We start from the raw sequence: 24,409 nt of genomic DNA on the forward strand, positions 1-24,409 counted from the left end.
TTCCGCTACAAATTTTAGTGCAAAATAACTGCGTGCTAAAAAATTGTAAATTCATAGCGAAAAAGTGAGTGCGAAAGAAAGAAAACATTGATTTGTTACAAAGTGACGCGACTTGTGCACGAATTGTGCTATTTAATTACACGCGCAGCATTGCATTGCTCCAATTTCTGTGAACATTTTGTGTAGCGTCACCCACAGCCCAGTGACTCCCATTCGGTGGCGGCAGTGAAAGTATTTCCGTGTGTACGTACATATGTAGGCACTTCATTCGTCGCTTGCAAATGCTGCTTGGCTTGTATGTCATTGCAAGTGAACGTCTTTGCAGTTTCCTAATCGCTTTAGTGCACCGCTGAGGCGTAAAATCTTGCCGCAAGTGCAGCGGCGTAACAGCATTCGCAGCGACGGCGACGTTGACGTTGACGTCTACTACGGCGACAGCATTGTCTACATGGCTGCGCTGTGCTGGCATGTGCAATCTGAACGTTGATTTTTGTTAGTGGTGCAATCACTTACGTGTCGTGTCCTTGAATTGCTCAACTGACGTTAGTGTTTTTTGTGGCATTGCTGAGGGTTTTTAAACATTCCACGGCAGACTTTCTTCCGCCGGAAATGCTATCAACCGAATATTGACTGTGTGTGTATTTGTGTGTTAAAAACAATACGTTTGTGTTAATAATAAGGACAGTGCTGCCAAATTCATTATAAATTATTGAAGTAGTGGCTGGAGTGCTGCATTGAGGCGTAACCTGTTGGCGCACGGACTGCTGAAGCGAAAAACAAATATTTGGCACAAAAGTAAATAAACGCAAAAATCAATACGTATATAAAGTAAAAAAAGAACAAGAGTAGCGACAATTAAAAGCGACGAAAAATCGATTGTGCTCATTTGTTTGGTTTTAAGCAAACACTGTGTGTGCCACTGGCGTATAAAGCGATGTTGTCATTTAGTGCATAGCGTTGCACACAGTAACTTGAGACTCAGTGTGTGAAATACTTTTTAAAAATTAATAAAAAAACAAAAAGTAATATACAAAAAAAAAACGGTAAAAATAATTTAACAGTGTGCCGTAAACAATAACGAATTAAAAACCGTTACAATTTCCACAAACTAAAAAAAACACCGCATTTACAACTCACTCTCCTCACCGCACGCATGACTCATCCGTCTACGTACTGACCCTCTTTCGTCACCATTATTTGCTGTTGTTGGGTAACAGCTAATAAGCAAATCAACATTTAAAACACAGCGTGTCGTCGTCGTGTTTGGAAAATGAAAAGTCACAACAAATATGCAAAATTACCCCAAGATTTAGATTTAAGTTTCCAAGAGCAATTGGATGTGGATGCAAGTGCTTCGGATGAATTTAATTTAGCTGCTGGCATTGGTTTGGCAGACGATACAGACGACGAAGAGCACGGCACAACAGCAACAACAACTGGTGCAACTGGTGACCAAAACGCAGCCAATACATTGGAGGCGCACGTTTACGACGACGAAGAGGACGAAATTGTAATAGCAACAGCTTTAAGCGGCGGTCTTGGTGGTATTGGTACGCGTGCTAATGTTGTTGGCGCCACGTCAACCAATAGTGGCGGTGAGCGGAAAGTGCGTGGCGTTGGCGTGGCAGTTGGTCTAGGTAGCGATAGTGTAATCGAGGTAAGTGGACATTTAGCATTTATGTATAGTAGTTTATGAGTGAAGATAGAACTTTTATAAAAAAAAAAAAAAATTTAAATAAAAAAAAATTAAATTAATTATTTTTATATATTAAATATTGCTAGAGAGTTTAGATTACATTTTTTTATATTTATTATAGCAACAACCTATCAAATGATATATATTTTTTATATATTTATATATTGGGTAGCCTTAAACTGTCAATTTCAATCTATATTGATCAAATTTATTATGAATCAATTTTAAGTGTTCGTCGCCAAGCCTTCTTTAACAATTTACCTAAACAAAATTTTGCTGTAAAAAACAATAACAATGCAATCTCAAACCAAAAATGTCAAAGCAGTTGACGAATATCAACAAAAAGGTTGAAAAAAAAATCCCTCAACCTAAATGTAAGGGTCTACCATTAATATTTAAAAACTGAAAATACTTCATTGACGTAGATTAATGGTAAGCCTCTCGTTAACGTGCCATTTGCCAGTGTCACCTTGTAGATATGTATGTAAAATATACACTGAAAGTATGTAAAAAACAAAATCAATCGATTCGATTAAATTTCCAACAATATGTATGTAATTACATACCAACACACCGATAATGGTGTATACGAAGGCTGCTATATATATTTCTGGCCTAATAATGAAAATAGGAATATTTATCAACGAATATGGTTTTATTGTTTTTCAAAATATTCTCCATCAAGATTTATACGCTTTTGCATGCGCGCAAACCAATTTTCGAAGCACTTTTTTTGAGCCTTTTGAGTGATGTTATGCTAAAAAATGTCAAACTTTCCAATGGAAATGTCAGATTGCACCTGGCAACACTTAGTGTTGCCTAGGCCAGAAACATATATAGCAGCCCTCGTATAAACGTTAATGGGGGTAGCAAAGTGCAGACCAAAGTGCTTAATAAATAAATAAATGAAGGGTGGCATCAGTCAGTAAACTTTATAAATTCTTTATTAGCAATATTCAAATGAAGAAGCAAGAAGTGGACATATATAACTAACAATCCATATGTAAATATATACTATGAGTATCTTCATTCACTTTTGCACCCTCTCATATCTCTACTTCTAGTTTTCACTTCAATGTTATTACAACTTTTGTCAAAATTTCACTTAATTTAATCCATTGCATTGCAAGTATATTTATGCTTTTATAAGTTTTCTGCTCACCACCATATATGCAGACATACATACATACATATGACAGTCATCAGCAATACACATAAGCTTCAAGTTTCAAGTTCTCAACTTGCCTTCAAGGCATCTCGTACTATAGAGTATCCTGTGACAATATGCATGCAGTTGCGCAAACTTTTCTACTTTGCATGTGTGTTTGTATTCATAATGTGAAAAGTGAAAACTTTTTCCATATCCTTTGCCAAGTTCATTCATGTGTTACGTTTTTTGTTTGAAGTTTTTACCAAAATATTTTGCCAGAAATATTTACACATTTCCCGTCTCAAGCTTATCATACCTAATTTTGTCTGACGCTTGTACACACTCTACCCTTTCACTACCCCTACACTCACTGAATTTCACTGAAATGTGTGTGTTTTTTCTTCTCATCATCAAGAAATTCCATTGTTGGCAAAAATTCCTCTTGAGTTTCATACATATTTCTGTGGTGGCAAAGACGCTTCCGCATATTCTACAAATACCACTACAAGTGTGTGTTTTGGTTGTGAAACCGATTCATTACAATCAAAAACCTTGAAAACTTTGACAGCCATTCTGTGGCATCGAGTGTAAAGTGGTAAATTATATTTGTATTAAAATAAGTGAATTTTCGTTTGAGTTGATGCTCCTAATGGTGGTAATCAGTAGATTTGTGTGTCGAAACTTTGTAGCTGCGTTCACTTAGCTCTTTGATTTGTGAAGGATTTTTGCAAGAAAAAGGGTTACATAAAAAATACCAGCAAAGAAAGTTTAGTTCAGAAAAATAGTAGGTACTTATTAGGTCTACAACTTTGCTTCCGCCGTTTTTTTTTTGTAAATTTAAGGCTTTTTTTGTATAAAAACGGTTAAAAATGTCGATGAGCCTCAGTCGCACTTTTCTTGGAATTAAAAAAATAAAAGCAAAATTTCCCGCAAATGTCGAGAATTCGGCTCAAAAAGTGACATTTTCAGTTGAGAATAAGTTTGGGATGCAAAAAGATCTCTACAAATATTTTGTTGGGTTAATGTTGATACAAATGTCCAAGATCGATATAAAACGATTTAATCGACCAGTGCTTGACCCTAGAGACATCTATTGGAAAACAGCGGAAGCAAAGTTGTAGACCTAATATATATTTTAAAATTGTAAGGGTATTCTAGATCTTATACTGAAGTTTGTTGTATAAAATTATTAGAACATTTCTAAGCGTTCACTCAAGTTTATCCGAAGCCAGTTTTCTAGTGTCTTTTTCTTTCATGTATGGATAATAAGTCTATTTGTTGTAGTTAGACTCTCTAAATTCTCTAGATTTGGTGTAAATTTCTTTATTTAGATCATTAATATTTCTTCCATTGAAACTTTCTCGTATATGGTTCTCAGATTTTGCCTCTTCAATCACACCAGTTGCTGTCTAAGGACTAAAAAATATGTGAATTTAATAATATTTTAATCTATTTTCTCTTATACCATCCAAAATACATTCCAGACCCTTATTTCAAAGATGTCTAAGAGATGTGAAGTAGCTTCAGCTCGTTTTCAACTATCATTCAGCCGATAGTAACTGATGCAAATCTAGTAAAACGGTCGGACACGAGTCTTAGATTCTGAACAGTCTGATTTTCAGCCTCAGATCTCGCATAATTATACTACTAAATCACAATATCAAACGAAAGATGTTCTTATGGGAGTCGTTTTTACTTGAAACCTATCTTAACAGTTTCTTGATACAAGAACCTTTTTAATTATGAATTGGTAAAAGTCAAGTTCTACATCGCAAAATTTTTAATTCAATAACAGCATAATGAGAACTGGATATTTCCTTCCCCAATGCTAGCAATTCTCAACTGATTTATCGAAGCTATTATTTGATGGCTTGCCTCAAATGCTTTCAAATACCAAATTGTTGTAACACATTATTCCACTCTACGCTAAAATCGCCTTTTCTTCAGAATATTGGACCAAAACATTTTTTTCCGAAAGTCATATGAAGAAAAGTAGCTTCTCCGTTTTTTGAAGTGAAGTTCGAATCGACATATTCGCCTTCGAAATTTCGAAAATTAGACGTCTATAAACGCCAATATTAATTATATTTAGGATAACTTAGTATCAAAAGCTTATATATCCGTTTTTCGAAGTTAAGTTCGAATGGAAATATTCGTCTTCGAAATTTGAAATTTAGATGATTAGAAACGCCATTATTAATTATTGTAGGTTAATAACTTAAATAATTTAGTAAAAATATAGGCATTATCAACATTCTTAAGGGATCAAAGCTGTATCCTTAAAAAAAAAATATTTTAATTTTTTTATTCCAAAAAATATGCAAAAATATACTGATGTTTTTATACTGAAATTAAATAAATACGCATACCAGGAGGAATGCCGTTTAAACACATTCACAACCATATAAAGCTTTCAAAAATTGGATCAATATTTTTCAAATATAAAATTTTAATTATTTTCCAAAATCCAACTTTGACAGCAGCTGTCATATAAGCCATGAAATAATAGAAAAAGATAGTTTATATCCATATTTTTTATTTTTACTAACTTTATCCTGCAATATTAATATGTTTTTTTTAACTTCGAAAATTTTTCGAACTTCGAAAATTTCAAATATTTCCATTTTGGAGGCCAATTTCGAAAATCGAAGAATACACGTTTTTTACTTAGGATTTAAAAATTTTAAAAATCGAAAAATTTTTGTTTGATCCAAAAACTCAGTTGAGTGTTGTATAATATTATTATAAACAATTCTTAACATAAAAAATATTATTTTTCATCTATCACGTTTCGGAGAAAAATACATTTTTTAAACAATGGCGAAATTTATAACATTATTATAAACAATTCCTGTCATAAAAAATATAACTTTTGTTCACTCAAAATTCAGACTAAAATATATATTTTAAAACAATGATGAAATTTATAACCAACTGCCACATACTTACGTGCGCCTGTTGTTTTATTTATGTGCACAATTTGCCTCGAAATGCTTGCTGCTGCTGCAAAAATACAGTATTTATTTATGACTTCTCCGAAATTAATTTCAGCTCATTTGTTGACTTTCAAAACTAACTTTGAGCTGCGGCTTCCCTCGCTTCTGCTCTGTAGAAGATTGACAGCACTGCACGACACATGCGAACGCAATGACGCTGCCACATCATTGGCAGTCAGACTGTGTGCAACTTCCGCTGCTGCTTGACTGTCATAAATCAAGAGCAGACAGGCATATGTTTCGAAGTCTACTAAACTCAAATGTATACCAATATGTGTGTGTGTCTGTATTTGTGAGAATTTCAATACACACACACACAAGCTAATGTGCGCTTAAATTAGGCGGAAGCTGTTAAATGTAATCATTTAATTTTATGGTTTATTTAATTATGTTGGCGATGATGTGTGAAGCCTTGCCAGCCTGCCTGCAATCCTTTCGTGGCGCTGTGAAAAAAGTGTTTTGTGTGTGTGTGTTTGTTTTTAATTCAAATAAAAAGTTTGTTGAAAAGTTAACATACACATAGGCGCACATACCAACACACCCACACACGCCCATTAGTTTGCTTATGTAATTGGCCGAGCGCCAACGCCAGCAGCAAACCGCAAGCGTTGCGGCTAACGCGCGTTGTTGCTGCGAACATTTAGTGGCGTTCATACGTACTTGCCACATCAGCAGCATTTTAATGCCCGCGCCATGTGTGTGTGTGTTTGGTATTTTCAAATGTTTTGTTTGTATTTTATTTTCATATTAATTTTGCTTGTTTCAAATTAATTATGTATATACACATGCGTTCGAGTTCGCGTGTTGTGGTGCAAATGTGCAAATTCATATTTTATTATGCTGATTATGGTCACCAAATAAATAAGCTGGCGGTGTTTGTACGAGTATGTCTGCTTGCGCGTCAAAGTGTTGTGCTTTTTGTGACGCTTTTTAATGCTTATGTTTTGTGGTTTTTAACGCGATTTTTTATAGATTTTTCGCAGCCGGGCAGTCAAACATGGGTTTAGTAGTTGTATGCGGTTGTATTGCTGAAATTATATGCGTTATACAACCTTTCAAAAACCATTATATTAGTCGTAAAATATGATTTGAATATTCAAGTTTTATTAGTTTTTCTTTTTTTTAGTTTAGGGGCGTGGTTCGGCAGTTTTACTATTTATTTTTATGGATTTAATTTCAGTAGAAGTATAATCTTTTATTTGTTGAGCTGGAATTGTCTTCTATCTCAATACAAATTAGTTCTAAAGATCCAGAAAAATGTTGACTTAATTCCGAAGTTTAGTAGCCATCAGTGTTAGATGTCTAGAAGTCTCAATCCGTGTAACTAATATGAATATAAGTATCATGAATACGTTTTTTATTGCAGAAATACATTTATTGACCACAGCGCCACCTATCGAAGATTTTGGTAATTTCATAATATAAACTTAAATAAGTTTGAGGTTAAAGGGCTGAGACAAAATGATCTTTTTTATTTTCTTTTTCTTGTTTAAAGTTCAGAAAATGTACTTTTGTTACTAAAATTCGATAATTTTCGATAGATAGCAGAATGTAATCGCAATTTTTAACATATAAGGTGTGTTCAAAAAATAACGGGAATTTTCGTTTTTTGAATAATATTTATTCATACGTCTAAATTAATGTTGTCGCTTGAAAATAGTCTCCATTTGGTATATGCACTTATGCCAGCGCTTCTTCTAATCGTCGATACATTCCTCGAACTCGATTTTTAGGAGAGCATTTCGCTCTTTCAGCGTTTTCTCGTATGCTTGTAAAACAACAATGTCTTAAGTTTAATTTAGGAAATAGAAAAAAGTCACACGGAGCTCTCTCTGGCGAATATGTAGGCTGGCACATCGTTACAGTATTATTTTATGCCCAAAAATTTAAGAAGAAGCAACGGAAGGAGAGCTTTTAACACACGAAAATCGTCAAGCTCATAAAAGCACGTCTAACTTTAACGTACTTCCGGGAATTTTGGACAATTGGAAAATTTAAAATTCCTCTTGTTTTTGCACACACATTTTGTGTTGAAATTATTACGTATTTATGATAACGTTCTTTATTGAATATATACATTTATTGACACCAGCGCCATCTATTGCACATTTTTGGTATTTGTTTATAAACAAATTTTGTGAGCTTGAGATTAAAGAGCTTCACTAAGATAGTCTAAACGTAACTGTTTTTTTAATAAAAATCAATTTGAACACACAGTAAAATAAATACGTTTTTTATTGAATACATATGTTTATTGACACCAGCGCTATCTATTGAAGATTTTTGGTATTACTTTTGTATAGAAATTTGTGTGAGTTTGGGATAAAAGTGCTCCGCTAAGATAGTCGAAACGTATTATTTTAATAAAAAACAATAAGACCTACCTTTGCTACTAAAATTCGAACTTTTTCGTTGAATAGCAATCAACTTTAGCAATTCTCAACATATTTATATAACTACTTTATATATACCAAAGGACATTCAATTGAACAATCATGAGTAAATCACTTCCTGTTACACATAATTCCTTCATCAAAGATTAATTCGATCTGCCAAAAATCGCTTGATTACAGAAATTAACGTCGCTTGCTTTATTAATTAAAAAATGTGATACGCCATGGCGTATGAGTAATTATTTACAAATAAGCTACAGCTGAATCGGCAAGGCGCGTTTGGCTTAATTTGCTTCTCACGTTATTTGCTTCACTTAAGGCAAGCAAAAACAATGCGAAAGTTATATATTTACTTTATACATTTTTAATCTTGATACACACAATATCTATATATACAGTATATATGTATAAGAGTATTTTTAATTTCTCTCATGACTCATTACAATTTTAAATACACTCTAAAGACATAATGCATTAATGTGGTGCGCGCTAAATGACGTTAGTGTGGTCGCACATCGTCATCATCATCATTGTCATTGTCAGCAACAGCAAGCCATTAACGCGCAGCAAGTAATGTGAAGCGCGCAAAAAAGGTATGCAGTGCTTGAGCTCTACGCGCTTGCTCATTATAACTATGTGTATTTGCGTTATATTTTATTATTTTCCACTCCTTACTGACATTATACATTTTTACGCTGCGCAACACTACGGTCTGTCCGCCCTGCTGCCACAGCGGCAGTGTGTTGTGAGTGACAAGCGCCGCGGCTTCCACGCACGCACAATCATCAGGAAGCCGCAGCAAACATACCAAACCTCAATGCCACCGCGAAAACAACAATGAACCCAATGCCAGGAACTGCCAAACCGAGGCAGGCAGGCAGTAGTGCTGCCACAAAAGTAAGAAGCAAGTTGACATGCACAAGCACGTTGCTGCTTTAGCTCTCCGCTGCCACTGAGTGTGTGTGGGTAGCACTTTCGTCCACTTCATCTTCGCGGCCTTTTCACATTTCTGCCTAATTTTTCGGCAAAAATTTCGTTAAAACATAAAATTGGCTGTCACAAACGCTGTTGTGCGGCAACAACAACAACAACAAACAACCGTTAAGTGGCTATGCAACATTAAATTACGCGTACACAATTCGTAGCGTTGGAGCGCTCGACAAATGAGTACGACCACTAGAAAATAAATGAAATAAAAAGAAAAAATCAACTTAACGGTAATGAACGAATGTATGTAGGCTGGCAGCGAAAATTTGTTGATTTGCTTTTAGACGACTCGCGACTTGCTGCTATTTGTCTAAAGTGTTAGTCCGCATTCATGACACACAACCTCACTACCGTTAGCTGTAGCGCTTTAACATTTAACTGAAGTTGTACATATATCCTGCGGCTCGTGGACTGTCCCTCTGTTGTCCCTGCTTACTTATATTTTATTGCCACTTGTTTGTTGTTATTATGTCTGTACAAGATAAATGTCATTTTTGGTAAATTTAATTTAATTTAATTTGTAAGTAGTGTAGGCGTCGTGATTTTTATGAATTGGAATTGTTGTTGCTTTGAAATGTCCTTCTTTTTGTTCATTTCCTGGCTTGCTATTGCAGAAAATGGTTATAAAGAAGACAATGCTTGAAGTGGACTAAAAGTAATTGTATCATGGTGGAAGCGTAACAGTCTAATATTCAAATGAAAAGTGAAAAATCTCATCTGATTTGTGTATAGAATTTGTAGGATTGTCATAAAGAGCTCAGAATATAATCTTGTTAATGATTATATTTATCATCCACGCCTACTTCTAATATAACTAAATTTTTAATTTAAATTGATTCGTTAACCTTGCATTATAGTGTTTTTAGATAGGAGCTAATTGATCAATTAACCGGCCTCTGCTCGATTAAAACGATACGATCGATTTACCATACAAAATGAAAATCTACATTTATTTCTAATTGAATTCTAATCGACTTGAAAATCAAATGCAACTCTGCGGAAGAGACGTACGATTTACGTTCTTTGTCTGCGATTGCCTGAATTTTTTAATTAAAAAAAGCTACGGTAGATGTCGCTGCTAAAAACTAGTAATCAGCTGATGATACTTACCAACTTCTTATGCCAAGCTAAAACAAAAATGTATAACAGCTGATCGGTTATCGAGCCGGCATTGTAAAAGGCAAAAAAAGCTTTCTCAATAAAAATTTCAATTGATCAATTAATTTCGCTGTCTAAAAACGCTATTATATAAATCTAGAACTAATTAAGATATTGGAATATTACAAATATTACATAGGAGATGCCTATGACCATTTGATACTCAGAGACCTCATTGCCTATGTATTATTTTTGACCAAAAATATCGATAAATCTCTCAGATATTCTAACGAAATTCAGAGGAGTTGTTTTCCCAGATAATAGTGTGCGTCTGTGCCAAAAAAATCAGGTCAAAACTTCCTTTAGCTTCCCGTAAACCTCATATACGGATTTTCAAACTTCCAGTGGATTTTATAGCGTATATATCGATTAATATGTTAGATAACATAGCAAAATTCAGTGAAAGTGTAAAATATTCGATATGAAGTAGCTTCATGGCAAAAATTAGCGCAAGTAGCCAAGTAACTCTTTATCCCTCTTATAGTATATCTATTGATTTTCGTTATCTATCTTTATTAATAAAATTTCTTAATAAAAATAAATAATTTTTAATTTGTATAAAATATTCGGTTTCACCCGTATTTAGTCCCTCCTTACTTATTCTTTAATTAAATTCGAAAATTATAATTTTGAGATTATATTTTGACTCAATTTACTATCTTATTTAGTATAAATAGCCAAATATTTGTAAAGCCAAATATCCGCCAATTTCGAAAAAAAAACTAAAAAATTTCAATTGAATTCTTCACTGGCGTTTTCATTTATTGAAATTCCACTTGTTTTTATCACGCCCCTTTCATCTGCCTCATATATACCAGCTTCCGCTCACATAAACATTGAAATTCCAACGCCAAAATTCATGTAATATTAACATTTCTATTTCGCTTAGCATACATTTAGGGGCGTGTGCGTCCTGCACACAATTTTATCAGCTTAACAAATCAAATATCCGCCTAAGCTGCACAACAATTTTTTAATATCGATTTTAATATTTTCGAATGAGTTTCAACAAATTTGTTTACACAAGCAGCTAGCTGGTGCGCCTGAATGTAGGCAATATATTTTTTATGCTACATTAAACAAGCCACAGGGCACATTCAAGTGATTACATTGATAAACACGTGTATAATATTAGCAATATATATGGATTTTAAATGTTTACTTACACTTTGCAGTGTTGTTTCTTTTTTGTTGATTCACACACTGGCTTATTTACATGTTTGTTTACTTTTGTGTTTAAAATGTTTTACAACACTGTTTACCGCTATGCATATATTGCGGTTTTTCGCCAACAACAAGCAACTACACTTTGCATGTCTTACAATTAAAATACAAAATTTTCTCGCACGAAAGGGGTCCATTTATCATTGAACCATGCAAACAAGCAAGCTTACACACAAAGCTTGTAAGAGCTTTCGCTCAAGTGGTTTTGTGTTATTAAATGTACGCGTGTTTTTTTATTATTGCATGTTTTTCGCCAACGAAAGTAGGCGTCACACTTTCCTCCTCCTCATCGCTCAGTTTATAAAATGTTGGCTTTATGAAATATTGGCATTTTGTACGGATTTTCCATGTGCCTTTGTGTGTCCATTGTGCTTGTTTGTCAGATTGTATGGCTTTGTTGTTACAAGCTTGTTAATCTTTCGTGTAGGATCTGGGTCATTTTGGGTTAAGCACCAAACACTTAATGTTGTATTTACACTCAAGTGAGGTCACAGACACAAGTCAATCAGCAATTTGTCTATGATTATTTATGATTTTTTGGTCAACCACAAATATTTCATTATATTTTCATCAAGTTGTGTGCCTTTTGGGATTTTTAATAGGGACGCTACAAAAAAAGAACGATAAAAACAGCAAACGACGCCATATTTTGACATTTCTCTTCAGGCAGGGTTGCCATTTCATCATGAAAGCACGATTAGAAATTATTAAAATTTACTACCGCAATTCGGAGTCAGTGACCTCAACTTCAAGAGCGCTACATCCAAGTTATAGTCGTCATAATCGTCCTGTGAGATCGACAATTGAGCGTCTAGTTGAAAAATAAATCCACAGGCACAGTACAAAATGTTCCCGTGACAGTGAGACAAAGAAGTGCCAGTAGTGTGAAGATATTGGTGCCGCTGGCGCATAAATTGAGGAATACCCAAATAAGTCTCTCACGCGTCGTTCCCAAGTTTTGGCCATTTCTGTGATGTCGTTCTGACCTTGGCTTACATACTTACAAGATTAAATTGACGTAAGAACTGAAACCGCTTGACCACCAAAATCGTCGTATGTTCGTAAATTGGGCTGAGCAACAACTTGAAAATTGTCCTGGTTTCGAAAAATCATAATCAGCGATAATACTCACTTTGTACTCCATGAGTCCCCATTGCATCCCGAAAAAATTACAGTTAGGTACTTCTTCCGTGCTGATAAAGACCAGCACATTAATGTGATTGGGAATCGCTACCGCTCAATGATAACCGAATATTTTTGGGCTGAATCGGATGATATGGACTTGGACAATATGTGGTTCCAACAGGACGGCGCCACAAGCGAATGTCACAATCGATTTATTGAAGACCAAGTTTATCTCACGAAATGTCCCAAGTCAATTGATCGCCTGGGTCGTGCGATTTGAAGCCGCTGGGGCTACGTCAAGTCTATGGTCTATGTCAACTAGCCAGGAACTTCGTACGAATATCGAATGTGAAACTGTACCGTTGTGTTCAGCGTCTGGACTTTTGCAAGCGTGCCCGTGGTGGTCATGCAAAAGAAATCGAAAAAAACTTCCGTAGCGCTTTTATTGAAAACCCTCTATAAGGCAGCGAGTGGAAATACATTGGAAAAAAATTAAATATTTTCATATTTCATAAATGTTTCCTAATCATTTTCTTATTTATTCCGTTTACATTACAATCTGCTCGCTTTATCTTGCTTCTTACTACTCTTTTATGCTGTCTATGTCCTGCCTGTATTTTGCTTGCTATCATAAATCCCATTAAAGACATTTTGATAAACATAATAAGTGCGTTTGATAGGTTTTGGAGAGTCTCTTTAACAGATACATTAAAAGAAAGCTACTCAAGACTACCGAATATTGTTTGTAAGTTTATAAAATGATTTTTACCACTCTTGAGTACTTCTTTGTGGCAGTTGTATTGGAAGTTTTCCTCCGATTCTTTAATCCACGAATCTCCAATTTACCACAAATTTATTACGAAAATAGAAAATAAGATCTTTCTACTTTCAAGTTTTTCTTCTGTATCAAAAAAAAAAAAACAAATTTCATTCGTTAGAACTTAGAATTCTCAACCAGTTTATACAATGAATATTATATATATGATAAGTGTTTACAAATATTGATAAGTTTGCAATCGGCTTCTAAAATGTTGTAAACAAAGAAATATATTTTAATATTTATTAAACAAAAGCATCTTTCTCACTTCAGATGCTAAGTACACCTTATAATTAATGATTGTCAATATATCAGGAACACTGAGGGTATACTTATAGGTAGTAAATCAGCTTAATCTCCATACTTGGCGTGTTCTTTGCTTACAATTAGCGTGAAATATTTCTCTAAAATTTTTAATCCACATTTTGACTTCAATGAATTGAGTTCAAAAGAAAATAAATGTTTAGCCTCAGCATACCCAGCATAAGGCATGAGATCAACTAGACGTGCACATGAGTTTACACTCTTCTTTTTCATACAATAATAATGACACCAATAGTGAAGAGAAATGGCAACATAGTTTCAACCAAGAAATCTTCTTCCATACACAAAACAACAATTTATAATATTTATAGCACAACAGCAGTATAAAGAAAGTTAAAAATAACAACAGAGCAACGTATGAACACAAACCGCCACCACAACACAACCGTAACTAATGGCGCAAACAACTATTTGAAAAATGACTTTGTTACGCCACTTTTTCCGCCATTTTGTTTTTTTCCGTATTTTTTCGCATTGTACGATTCCCGTTACTTTATACTGTATATGCCGCTATGTTACTGCCCGTTGCTGTCAGTACAATATGCAGTTAGCATGTAATCCGATTACACACTTTAAATTATTCCCACTTGAAGTTGAAGCGCTAAGATTGAATGTGTCAGAGCAACAACAACAACAACAACAACAACAACAGCGTAAATAAATATTAAGACGCTCTTGCGAGAATACTTGCTACAACTCACAGACATAAGCGACAGGAAGCTGCTGTCCATGTCAGACGACCTTAGCAGATCCGCCCTTGAAGTGTATTTACCACGGCTCTCAGACACACACAAGCTGAGCTAGACAATTTGATGAACGTGAAATATGTTGTTGTTGTTGTTGCTGCTAATTTGTGCTAGCGCACCACAACAAATTGCAAAATGAAGCATTAAGAACACGGGATTATGCTATGTACCTCGGCTGAGCGCGCGGCAATAATGCTCAATGGGCGCTTGGCCGCCATGTTGGCTGGCTCAACGTCGCGTGTCTATTATGTATCGTGTGCAGCTTTGGGTTGCCCACTACACATTGGTTGTTAGGATTAATTGATAGGGATCAAGTATGCACGTTGTTGCAGCTTTGCAGCGCTGCTGTGTCCGAATGGAGTGCTATGTCGGTGCGGATTTGGAGCTGCTATGGTCTTATAGTAGGTTGTTGGGTTTGTAGTGAGAAATAAAATTTAGCTTTTTAATGCTAAAAATCGTGTATAGACCAAGCAAAAGTAGTAGTTATAATTTAGTACGCTTAATACGTTTTAATAAACATCGTGAAGAAATATTTTTTCAAAACACGAAAATTCCCGTTATTTTTTGAACACACCTTTTATATAGGAACTATTATAATTTTAGATTTTTCAACGAACAACTCATTGTATTGACTATCCGCTTGGCATTAGATTCGTTTATATAAGATTTTTGTGACTTAGTGAAATTTTCTACTGTGAATCTATAGAATTCTGGAATAAAACTTTCTTATAAAATCTTCGACCACTTATATCGAATTCGTAGCAGCCCTGCCTCGTAGTAAAACCTTTGTTATTATTCAAAGAAGAAAAAAATTACTATGACCATTTCGTTCCATCCGATTTTCTGTCCACTTTTGACGTGCGCATAAATTTAATCTATGCCCGCAAAATTAATGGCTCACACGTTAATGAAAAACACGCTCATATTTTCATAACACAAAAGCTTTGCAGTATGATTACCGACAGTCCACGCTCGATGCGCTTGAATGGCAAAATCATAAAAAAAAGTATGAAAACCAAAGTTAACAGCCAAAACTAACCGAAAAACCAAACCGAGCCAAACTAAACAAAAGTTCACCGCAAACAAAGGCGCCAAATGTGAGCTGAGCAGCAAAAGGAAGCATAAAAGCCAATGAAAAGTGCCACCGCCACTGCCGCCGATGAACTGCCGGGAATGTGAACACGCAGGCCACACAAAACTTTGTCCGGTCAACACACACAGCAGAAAGTGGCACACACATAGTACATTGTGTCCTCGTGAATGACAGCACAGCACAGCACAACACAGTCAATGGCTAAGTAGGCTTGTTGTGGACATTCAGATATTTGTGTGTTGGTGAGTGTATGTGTGTGTGTATGCGGAAGGTAAAGTGCTGTCATTATTTGTGCTCATAATTTCATTCAATACCATTAATTGGTTGTGGGACAATTTTAATAAATGCTTGAATTACAAACAACCCATCATGACATCGTCTTCTGAAAGCGAACACCAACAATAGCAACAACAACAACACTGCATGTTGCGCACTGTCGGCAGGAAGGCATCAGCACTGACGCATAATGATGGCACTTGGCGGGTGTGTGGCCAAAGAGTTTCCATTGTTTATCTTATTCTATGGTTGGAAGTGGTCGCACAGGCTGGGTGCCTGCCAGCATAGCACACACACATTGCTATTATATGTAGGTAACGTATTCACCGCAGCTGTCAACAGGATGACTGGCCTGCTTGCATGCTGATAACTTCAGTGGGAAAATGAACATCCTTTTCATTCAACACACACACACAACTGGCGCTCATATTCTACCTCACTGCCATTGTTGATTTGTATGTGGCGGAGCGCTTTATATGCTTTATATGCGCAGGCACGATAAATAATTTATAGTCTTCTCTCATACTTGTGTGCTCTTTACTTTACTTTGTCATTATTATTATTGTTTGCTGAAATAAACTATTTAAAAATGATGATGAAATTATAAAGTGAGTCAACAATTTCGTTAAGAATAGCTGCAAGTTTGTAGAGTCTTGAGGTTGAAGTGAACTTTATTAATTTAAATTGCTATTAGAAAATACAGAATTCAAAATAAACAAAGCACTACGTTGAAAAAAAATAATGTAAATTGTTTAGTAAAGGAACTCATCTTGATGGTGTGTTCAAAAAATAACGGGAATTTTCATGTTTTGAAAAAAAAAATATTTATTCTTTCGTCTACATTAATATTGTCGCCTTTAAGTTTTTTAGTTTTCAGTCGATATTATGCACTTCGGTCAGGGCTTCTTCCAAACGTCCAAACACTTCTCAAACTTGATTTTTGATATTAGCTCTTTCAGCGATGTCTCGCATGCTTGTAAAACGAGGGTGCTTTAAGATTCTATTTATTTTTGGAATTAGAAAAACTCATACGGAGTCATGTCTGGCGATTATAGAGGCTGGGGCATCGTTACATTATTGTTTTAGGCCAAGAATTCACGAACAGGCAACGAAGTGTGGGATTTTAGCAAACGAAAATTGCCAAGCTCAAAAAACACATTTAATAGCGTTTTTAGACAGGAGCTAATTGATCAATAAACCGCCCTCTGCTCGATTAAAACGCTTATTAAGATCGATTTACCATACAAAATAAAAATTTACATTAATTTTAAATTCAATTTTAATCGACTTGAAAATGAAATGCAACTCTGCGACAAGGACATACGATATACGTTCTTTGTCTGCGATTGGCTGAATTTTTTTTTTAACAAAAAGCTACGCTAGATGTAGCTGCTAAAAAATATCAATCACCTGATGAAACTTACCAACTTCTTATGAAAAGCAAAAACAAAAATGTATAACAGCTGATCGGTTATCGAATGGCCTGCAGTGTGAAGTGCAAAAACTGGTTACTCAATCAACATTTTAATTGTTCAATTAATTTGGCTGTCTAAAAACGCTACAATCTTAGCGGCTGCTACAGACAAAATAAGCTGAAAATTGTATCATATTTCAGGTACATGTTTATCAATGTAATAAACAAATTTAGACAATCCAAACCTATGAAATTTTAAGTTTCACAATTCCCGTTTTTTTTTAACACACCATTTTGAACATGAAATCACAATATCTCGAGTTTGTGGACAATAAAGATGTTTTATTAGATATTTCATTTTATACAGTCATTCTCTAGAAAAATTTCATTCATCTCATAACACACTTCTATACTTCTCAAATGCTTTATATAATAATTGTCATATATTACATGAGCAATTAGAATGATTTTTTTTTTCGTCTCTCTGCTATTTTGATTAATAATTTCAGATAGTTTAAAGTTTTTAATATAAGCTCAATAATAGTATAATACATATTTGATTGCAAATGTTAATATTTTACTCAAATTCAGTAATCAGTGCAATCAAAAAATAATTTTAAGTGATTAGTTTTCAAAAATTTAATATCCAAATAATACAAATAAAGCATTCGAAATGCCTACTGCAGACTTTGTAATAAAGTTATTGCACAATATTTCAACAACAAATATTCAAATGAAATTCCATACGTTTAATAACTTTGGAAGCAGTATTTGCAAAAGCTTTTATTTGCATGGAAATGCATTGCTTTGAGAATTTGATAAACTTAATATGAACATATGAAATGTACACATGAGTAGGTATGTATGTATTCTATGTATGTATGAAAGCAGATTTATTACATTTAGTAGAGAGACAAGCAAATAAACAAATCTAGCAAAAGTATAAATTCGTTTTTGACTATCAATAAACAAATGCGTTTGAATATACGAACATAGACAGGCTTATGTTTATAAGAATTCTTCACTCGAACATGATGTGAATATTAGTTTTCCAAGTGTTGTGAGTATATGTAATTTCACTACACATTCTCTCACACTCTTTATTGCTTATATACACCCACCAAAAACCCACCCACTTTCCGCAATTTCCTGCCATTCGGTTGTCAGTTGTCACACCCTCATCGGCTTGTGTTTGTGCTATTAACCACAAACTCTCCGCTTTCATTGCCACTGTGGCAGCTGCTGACAATCGAAGATGGAATTTTCGAAATGAATATGCATTTACAAGCTACAAGCTCACACAATACTCTACTGTCATATGTGTGTGTTGTTGTTTATTTTTCCAATGCCATGTATGCGTGCGTAATTTCCTTTTTATGTCATTTGAGCGTCTATCTGTGTGCTTTTAATACACATTTAGTATCTGTATGTAGCTGTAATCACTTTTCACTACTCATGTTGTCATTAGAGAGGCGTTTATTTTGAGTGTCTGTCGTTGTGTATGACAGGCCGACTGTCAAATGTGTCATAATTGTTTGACAGTTGCAATGTAGGCTTATTACTATTATTATTATGATATTGAAAATGTTGGGATAATAGCTTGTAGTGATTGTTCGAAAAAAAAAGATTTAGGAGGGCACAAGAATTCATTTAAAACAAATTATTTGGCATTTATATGGGTGTTTTTACTGAGGCATGAGCTTTTTATGACAACTGTAATGTAGAAATGTGTAAAAATAACTTTTATTTCGAAAAAATTGTAGGGATTTGAGTTCCGTTCAAAAAATAACGGGAATTTTCGGTTTTTGGAAAAGAAAATATTTATTCGTCTCCATTAGTGCTATCGCCTCAAAAATAGTTTCCATTCGATCTTTTGCACTTATGTCAGCGCTTCTTCCAATTTTGGAAACATTTCTCAAACTCTGGTTTTGTTATAGTCTTTGGCTCTTTCAGCTATTTTTCATATGCTTGTAAAACGACTTCCTTTAAGGTTATCTTTATTTGCTTTGAAATAGGAAAAAAGTCATACGGAGTCCTGTCTGCCGAATACGGAGGCTGAGGCATCGTTATAGTTTTGTTTTTGGGCAAGATTTCACGAACAAACAACGAAGTATGAGCTTTTATCAAACAGATCTGGTATTTTTATCGTACTTCAGGACAATTAGACTCTCCAAATCCACGAAATTAAAAAAAAAAATAAAAAAATTCCCGTTATTTTTTGAACACATCTTGTATATTATCATCAATTCTTTTCAAAGCTCAGTTTCACCTCTTATTTCATGAAACGTTGGTTCAGACAATATTAGGCTGTCTCAAAATAGTTTACAGTTTAAGTTTCAATATTTTTTTTAATACCGATGAAGGCTTGACAGTGCCCTCTCAGAAGCAATTTCGCGCTCTGGCCTTACATAAATCACTTGCCTCGACACCAAATTTAATTTATATTTTTTTTTTACAATTACTGCCCACACTCCCAAACACCTTAATCCACTTGTTCAGCCAACTCTAGCAACCAAACAAGCCGCTGGTAATAACTCAAACTCACATCACTCATATACTCGCCGGTCCCATTTGCCTAGCATTCCACGAAAACTATTAAGCCGCAATAGTGCCGTCGGCTCAATGGTTGTCTGTAGGCAATAAAGCGCTTTTTCTCGCTACTTTTTTTTTGGATGTACGCTGAATTCGCGCCGCATTAATTGAAAAGCCATTCGTACCCATGTTATGTCGTTAAATCCATTTGCTGTGCAAACTTGACGCTCAACTACAAGGACGACGCGTTTTTTATATAGCTTTGTAGGCGTGTCTGCCTATCTAGCGTTAACTCATACGCAGCAGAGGTAACTACTCACCCTTGGCGTACACAGGTGTATTGTAAAGCGCATACATTTTCACTATCGCTCTGCCGATTTCCATATGTTACTCATACGCCTAGGCGGGCGGGTAGGTCCTCTCCAGCGTTTGAGTGCGACAATATGTGCTTGTAGTTGGCATAAAAACTACATAAACTGCAACCCATCTATATGGTATGTATATTTTTGTTGTGCCAAAAACATTGTTATTTCGCAGCACTCTTTGTTACTCTACAGTCTCGTTACTCAACCAACCCACTTTCACCACTTCACTCACCATTTACCATATTCATTGCATAACACTTTCCTTTGTTTGGCTCGCTTTCCCAATAGCGGAGGCTGTGAGTGTGAAAAAGTGTGTTTTATCGGAACACAATAGGCAACACTAACATTATGTCATCGCAGAGCATAAGTGTTTTCTCATTTGTTGTTGTTGTTGTCACTCTATTGTGTGCGCTGCAATATATATGCTGGTGTTGTTGTTGTGTATTGTTCGTTATGTTGGTCAGCAGCAAACATGTACACCCGCCGCCGGCTGTGGCACACAACGGGAAAGCGTGCAGAAGCAGTGCTCCTTTGCAGAATTCTTTTTTTTATTTTTTTTTAATTTTTTTTTTCGCTTTTAGCGTGATTTTTATTTTTATTTTCATTTTTCATTCTTATATGCTGTCGTCGTATTTTAATTCCGTTTTGTTGCGGTGTGCTGTTCGCGGTCAACCAATATACGTTTCAGTCTTATCGCGTTTCGTACACTCGCGTTGCAATTTTTATTACATCCTCTGGGTGCCTCAGTATACGAGTATGTGTGTGTGAGTGTTTATTTGCGCGTCTGTGGTTTGCTCCGCTTACTGATAGGTGAGCTTATTAAATTTTCAGCTGCTTAAATTGACATTGATGACGGTATACGCTGCCGGTTGAGATGCAAAAACCAACTTCAAGAGGATTAAAAATATTAAAATTTTAATATAGATACTCCTTAAATCATCCATATAATGGTAAAAAAATGACAATATTTTCAAGTGTAATTCAAATTTGGTTAGAAAATTGATTTGTGGGTTTGATTGCGAATAAATAATAATTTTTTATTTACTTCTTTTTAATTGATATTCAATTTTGATATGTGACAGCTGACATATGACAGCTGACAAATTTTGTATAATTTAGCATACTGAATACATTCGATTTAAATAAGTTCATATACAGAAGATAACGACTTACGTAATTATAATTTCAATATAAAGTACTTAAATCCTTCCTATTAGGTATAACGGTAAATATTGACAACATTTTCAAGTGTAATTCAAATTTGGTTAGCAATTCGATTTGTGGGTTTGATTGCAAAGAAATATTATTTTTTAACTTACCTCATTTTAATTGATATTCAATTTTGACATGTGACAGCTGTCAAATGACAGATCTCAAAAGACATAATTTAGCATATTGGATATTTATTAAGACAATACATTTAAATAATGTCAAATGTAGATAATAGCGTGCGCAATAAGTTCCATTAAAAAGCAAATGGCATATGACAGCTGACAAATGACAGATCTCAAATGACATATAATTTAGCATACTGGTTATTTTTAAAACATTAGAAATAGGTAAGATTATATACAGATACAGATAGCGTGCGCAATAAGTTGCATTAATAAGCAAATGGCATATGACAGCTGACAAATGACAAATGACAAGTGTCAAATTGCATTTAATATACCATATTGGATATTTATTAATACATTATAATATACAGAAGATGGCTGGCTTAAATAATAATTTGACTTATGACAACCTGACAGCTGACAACTGACAGTGGACCATACAAAACTCTTACTTTGATATTTGCATATTCTCTTTAGTCTATTTAACATCCAGTACGCTCTCTCTTACATTCAATTACTCAATACAAAGCTATCACTTTTCACCATCTCACAAATTTAAGTTTAAATTTTCGTGTTTACATTTCACACTCCCTCCTCCACCGACAACAACACTGCCTGTAATGCTTGAAATGCCAGCAATGCTAGTGGTCGCCGACAGCTACTTGCCTGCTATGAAGTTGGCAGTTGTCATCTCTAGGACAAACAGAAATTCAATTGGACTTGAAATGAGCAGCAGTAGCAGCTGCTGTGGAGTGGAGTGAGCAGCTTGTGGACAGTAACAACTAGTAAAAGTGGACACGCTGAGTATGTAGTTGAGTTGAGCTGAGTAGTGTGTCTCTGCCGTGTGCTGCAAAGCAGTATGAAGTTGGTTTCTGTGTGTGTATGTACGCCTTTGAGTGTCATATATGCACAGGTGTGTGGTGTGTGTGAGTCTCTGAAGTATGCAGCTATGGCAGGAAATATAATTTCCTACGTATTTGCTGCGTTACGAGAGAGGAAATAAAGAATTATTTGTGAAAATTTTGATATGTCCTTACACGAATGGAGTGAAGTTGGGTGATTTTCAGTATGCTGACGATGAAAAGAAATGTGTACAGGATCGGTTGATGGTTTTGATGAAAAGAAATGTGTACTGTATCGGTTGATGGTTTTGATATGACAGCTGAGAAGTTCTCGGGTTTCAAAATTGAGCTCTAAGAGTTTTTGACTCAATTGTAAAGCAATTTATTTTTCACTGCGAAGATTTTTGTATAAATTTCAGTAGCTTCATTTCTAAAATCAGCATTTTTAATAAATTTTTCAGGTAATTTTTAGTACTTTCATGCTTATTTAACACTTCAAAAGTGTCCCCATACGTTGAGCAACAAAATTTAGTGCGATTAGTTTTCGTGAGTTGAAATTACATGGGTGTTCCACAAGTTCAGTGTACAAACAAACTACTTTCTAATCAAAACTTTAAGCTCAAATGACACGTAAACAACAACATATGTGCAACTGAAGGAATTTTTGCTCGCCTGAGGTACACAAACTCACAACCTACGCTATAGAATACATTTGAAGCACCGCCATGCACGTTTTCATCATCAGCATATGGTCGCATATTTCTGCAACAGCATTGGCATGTGTGGAATAACAGTGAATAAGCAAAATATGTTTGATTGCATGTGTGCTTTATGCGTTGAGCTGTGGCATTTTTTGTGCTGTAGCATCTACCTTATGGCAGCAGCTTTCACTATGCGCCTTTGCATATGCCACGATTTAGTTGCTTGATACTCATATGCACGCAAATACGCATACGCACGCGCTACGAAGCGGTTATGTCGTCTGAAAAAATTTTATAAATTTTATTTATCCACAATATGATTTTGCAATTTCTAACATTTTCACCTTTTTTTTCCAACGGCAACATGCCGCTAAAGGGTTGATAGGTCTAAGTGTAGATAGCAGCAGTTTTGTGTGACTTTTTCGCCGCCATCAAGCAATTTTGTATGCTTGTGAGGGCAACTCAGTTATGTTGTTTGCCTATTTTATATGCGAAGCCTTGAAGCTTTACATACTTTATTTATGATTCTAATAGTTCGCGTCGGCATTTTTAACGATTTTTTCACAATTTACCACTTTTATGGCTGTCATTTGTTGTTTAGTTGATAAATATTTAATAACAGTGTGTTGTGAGGGTAAGATATTAAATTTAGCTCTACCTCAATAGATACAACTTACAGGGCGTCTAAAGGGTTTGAGTGGAATTTTTGCTAGATAAATCTTCAACTTTGAAATATGTACATTTTTAGTGGCTAGTGGTCAGCACTGTTGTCCAAAAATTTCAACAACAAATACAAAATTCAACAAAACATGTAAGGAAAGGCTAAATTCGGGTGCAACCGAAAATTTTATACTCTCGCAATTTATTTATTTAATTTTATTAATATAACAAACCATTTGACTCACATATTCGGCATATATATGGTATAAAGTCCATTGAAAGTTTGAAAACCCTAATATTAAGAATATGGGAGATAGGGGAAGTTATGACCCGGTTTCACTCATTTTTGGAACGGAAACATATTGCTAAAAGAAATATATTCGCTCCGAATTCAAAATATCTGAGAGACTTACCTATTTTTTCGGTAAAAAAAATTAGAAGCACTGAGGTCCTCATGTTCGATATATGAGGCCTTGCAAATTTATGGTCCGATTTCGACGATTTCAGAAGGGCGATGCCACACTATAAATATAGATATCATCATTATATATTGTAAAGTAAAGGATTCAGCTC

The 24,409-nt window shown here is 34.8% G+C and overlaps 1 protein-coding gene across 1 annotated transcript in view; it reads left to right on the top strand.

The window, feature by feature from the left end:
• Positions 1–833: 833 nt before the first annotated feature.
• Positions 834–24,409, top strand: part of Atp2c1_3 (calcium-transporting ATPase type 2C member 1) — a 133,095-nt gene continuing 109,519 nt past the window's right edge. Inside the window, exon 1 of the mRNA XM_011197509.3 lies at positions 834–1,657. Coding sequence (XP_011195811.2) covers positions 1,271–1,657 — 387 coding nt within the window. The 5' untranslated portion in view covers positions 834–1,270. The remainder of the gene's footprint in view (positions 1,658–24,409) is intronic.

Source organism: Zeugodacus cucurbitae, chromosome 4 (genome assembly GCF_028554725.1).
Source record: "Zeugodacus cucurbitae isolate PBARC_wt_2022May chromosome 4, idZeuCucr1.2, whole genome shotgun sequence".
In the NCBI taxonomy this organism is placed as follows: domain Eukaryota; kingdom Metazoa; phylum Arthropoda; class Insecta; order Diptera; family Tephritidae; genus Zeugodacus; species Zeugodacus cucurbitae.